At 43.7% G+C, this 3,237-nt stretch overlaps 1 protein-coding gene across 1 annotated transcript; it reads right to left on the bottom strand.

Annotated features, from left to right (window-relative positions):
- Positions 1 to 1,275: 1,275 nt before the first annotated feature.
- On the bottom strand, positions 1,276 to 2,157 carry LOC109385196 (probable ribosome biogenesis protein RLP24). The gene has a single exon (XM_019647156.1). It carries the CDS (start codon positions 2,119 to 2,121, stop codon positions 1,621 to 1,623), a length of 501 nt encoding a protein of 166 aa, XP_019502701.1. The 5' UTR covers positions 2,122 to 2,157; the 3' UTR covers positions 1,276 to 1,620.
- Positions 2,158 to 3,237: the final 1,080 nt, after the last annotated feature.

The raw sequence follows: 3,237 nt of genomic DNA, 5'->3' as shown, positions 1-3,237 counted from the left end.
ACACACACACACACACACACACAGTGTGGGTGATGGCAGGGACAATGGAGTGGGTCCCAGAGGCAGCATTACCTTAGTAATTTTCTGGAAACACTCAGCTCACAGACACGAAACTTCAGTTTACAGGAAGCTATCCATCTTCCTCAAAACAGTTCAGAAAAGGAATCCATTTTCTTTAATATAAATCCTCTTTGTCTTGTGATGTATAAATCATCCCTTCGAAAGAAGCCCTTTGAGGTATCAATTCAGGGCATTCTCTCAAAATATCATACTTCAGCACAGCCCTGCAATGGAAGCTAACCCTTTGTGGCCACCCAAAGACAAACTTCATCCCACTTTTCACTGAATTTCCCATCAAAAGCTTCCTGCTGTCATCCTTGCAATTAGGATGGACTATCAGGATCAGAATGACCTTACCCAGGTGTAGTTATGTGGATATGAGGAACATCAGAGAGGAGAGTTCATCAGATACAGTGATTGCAATTTAGTAACTCTTATTAATGAGGCTAATTACTGAGGCTGTCTGTATAGGAGAGTGAAGCTGTTGCACACTTAACCCGCAGTTGGCTAACTTACTCAGCCTTGTGTACCTCTGGAGGTGACGGATAATGTTAAGGCCTCTTTGTGAAGCCTGGTTTTTAGGACAAAGCAGACAAGGATGGGATCCTCACTAGATTCCCTAGGCTCCGTTTTCCCAGTTTAGTTTGCCAATTTCCAGTTGCTGAAGGTGCTGCTGCTCATGACTCACGGTAGCAGTCTTCTCCCGAGGACGGCTCTTGCATGACGGGAGCCACCTCACTTGGAGATGAGATATCTTGGAGTTTTCCCCCTTCCATTATGCTGGCGTATCTTGTAGTAATGATGGCGGGACTGGGGCAGGAGCTTACAAAACCCCTCTCTTGTCTCAAGGCAGGATAGACCTCAAAGTACAATTTATATTCCAAAGCTCCCTGTGGGATTGAGTTCGGGCTAGACTTCACTGAAAGTCTCATTCTTGCTTAGTTTCTGCCTCATCTCTATTGCCCTCTTACACCCTTATAGATTCACCTGAGAGAGCCCTCCCTCCATAAACCACTTGGACACAAATCCTTGTCTTAGTCTCTGCTTTTAGGAAACCCAACTTCACCAGGTTCGTCTCAAGCTGAGTCAAAGATATGGTAGGGAATTATTTGTTTTCAGAGTGAAGGGGCTGTAATTTAGTCCACGTGGTCCTGAAGCTCAGTCTAAATGCATTCTTGAAGACAACTGCAGCCTCTCTGGTCTTTTTTTTTTTTTTTTACTGCAAAGAAAATTTTATTTTACATATTGCTAGCCATGAGTTTTTGTCATTAGTATTACATACATACTGCCTAGTGCCATTATCCAAGTGGCATGGCCATTTTATGTCCACAATTCACCTGTTTGCAGAATTTTCATGATTTACAAAAGTACATCTATCAGTGAAGCACTGAGATGCAACCCAGCATCCATAATATCTGATGTTTTGCAGATAGCAACGTAGAAGAGATGTGTTTTAGTCACCTTTTCATTTGAGTCACCTTATGTAAAAAAATCAAATTCAAATGTTCTAAGTCTCTAAAGGAGATTTTCCAATGCACTCATAAGAATGGTTACAGACAGTTAAAGATTTTCAGAAACAACTTCCATGTCCACATCCTGTTGTAATTTCTGTACCATTTTGTCTTCCAGCTGCTTTCCTTGGCATGCAACAGGGGCCCGGATGAGATGAATGTTTTGTTTGACTTCTTTAATGTCCTGAACTTTCTGTAGTTCTTTATTTTTCTTTAACCTGTTCATTATAAATTTAGCTTGTCGCTTCTGTTTGATCTCTTCAACTCTCCTCATTGCATCAATAGTTTTATTCCACAACTCTCGCTGGTACTTGACAGGTTCATTTCTACGTTTTTCAAATTCAAATGAATTATCCACTGTAAGCTCTTTACCAGCTGCTTTACGGAATGCTTTAGTCCACCTGACCTTGCGAGGGTTGCGCTTCTTTTTAAAGTTTTTATGACACTTGGATTTACAGAATCTGAACACCTTGCAATCGTTGCGGACGAACATCATGCCGTGGCCGGGGTATATGGGCCCCGAACAGAAATAACACTTCTCGATACGCATGTTGAAGGCGCGTGGGGACCTGCCACCCAAACGCCTGGCTTGAAAGGAACTCCAGCCTCTCTGGTCTTGATGACTATTCATTTTATGCATAACATACTTGATTGAAACTTTGGTCTAAAGCCTATGGTTTGCTGCAAACCAAGGAGCTATACCTCTCATGGGCATCTCATACTATGACTTACTGTCTCTGTTCCCTGGATGGCTTTCTCAGGCATGAGAAGGCATCTTGTGCTCAAGGAGCCTGTTGTTTAATTGGGCAATGGTACAAACACGCCCAAATGAGGTAGTCTCCAGAAACTGCCTGATCAAAGTACCCACAGCTCATACACTGGGTAGGACTTTAGAGGCTTTAGAAATCACTTTGTGTTGAGTGTAGCAAGGAAGATTTTGTTTTTTAAAGATTTTATTGGGGAATTTGGGGAGGGGAACAGTGTTGGGGAATTGGGGAAGGGGACCAGCGAAGTTGTTGTTCATCAATCTTCGTTGTGGAGGGTGCCAGTAGCCATCTGGCTTCCTGTCAGCAGTTTGTGGCCTCTAAGATCAAGGTGCTGTGTGCAATCTTAGTTGTGGGTGGGCGTAGCCACCATCCCATGCAGGAGTTGAAGCAGCAGCCTTGTTGTTTAGAGTGCATGCTCTATCCACTGAGCCATCCGGGCGGCTGCTCAGCTCAAGGTGCCAAGTTCAGTCTTAGTTACAGGTGGGTGTAGCCCACCATCGAACAGGCAATCTTGTTGTTATACCAGCTGAGCCATCCTACTCAGGCGCAGTGTCACTGACCCATGTGGGAATCAAACTGGTGGCCCTGTTGCTCAGAGCTCATGCTCTTAATCCAACTCTTAACTAACTGAGCCACTCGGCCAGCCCAACAAGGAAAATGTTTTGGTGAGTGGCTTTAGATTGGGCTTAAGAGAATGAGTGGAGGACTTTAGATAAGGAGAGACCATTGGCTCAAGGCTGGAAAAAGCTTTAAGTCCTCTGCTAGTAGCATTTACTACCACACAAGGGAATAAATAAGGTGAAATTAAACATCCCCTTCATTCCACAAAGAAGGGCACATGGTAGAACTGAACTTTCCCACTGTCTTTGATGTTGGCATAGCCATGTGACTTGTTTTGG

This window comes from Hipposideros armiger, unplaced genomic scaffold (assembly GCF_001890085.2).
Source record: "Hipposideros armiger isolate ML-2016 unplaced genomic scaffold, ASM189008v1 scaffold_109, whole genome shotgun sequence".
NCBI classification, from domain to species: Eukaryota; Metazoa; Chordata; class Mammalia; order Chiroptera; family Hipposideridae; genus Hipposideros; species Hipposideros armiger.
This window is presented reverse-complemented; position numbering and strand designations above follow the sequence as displayed.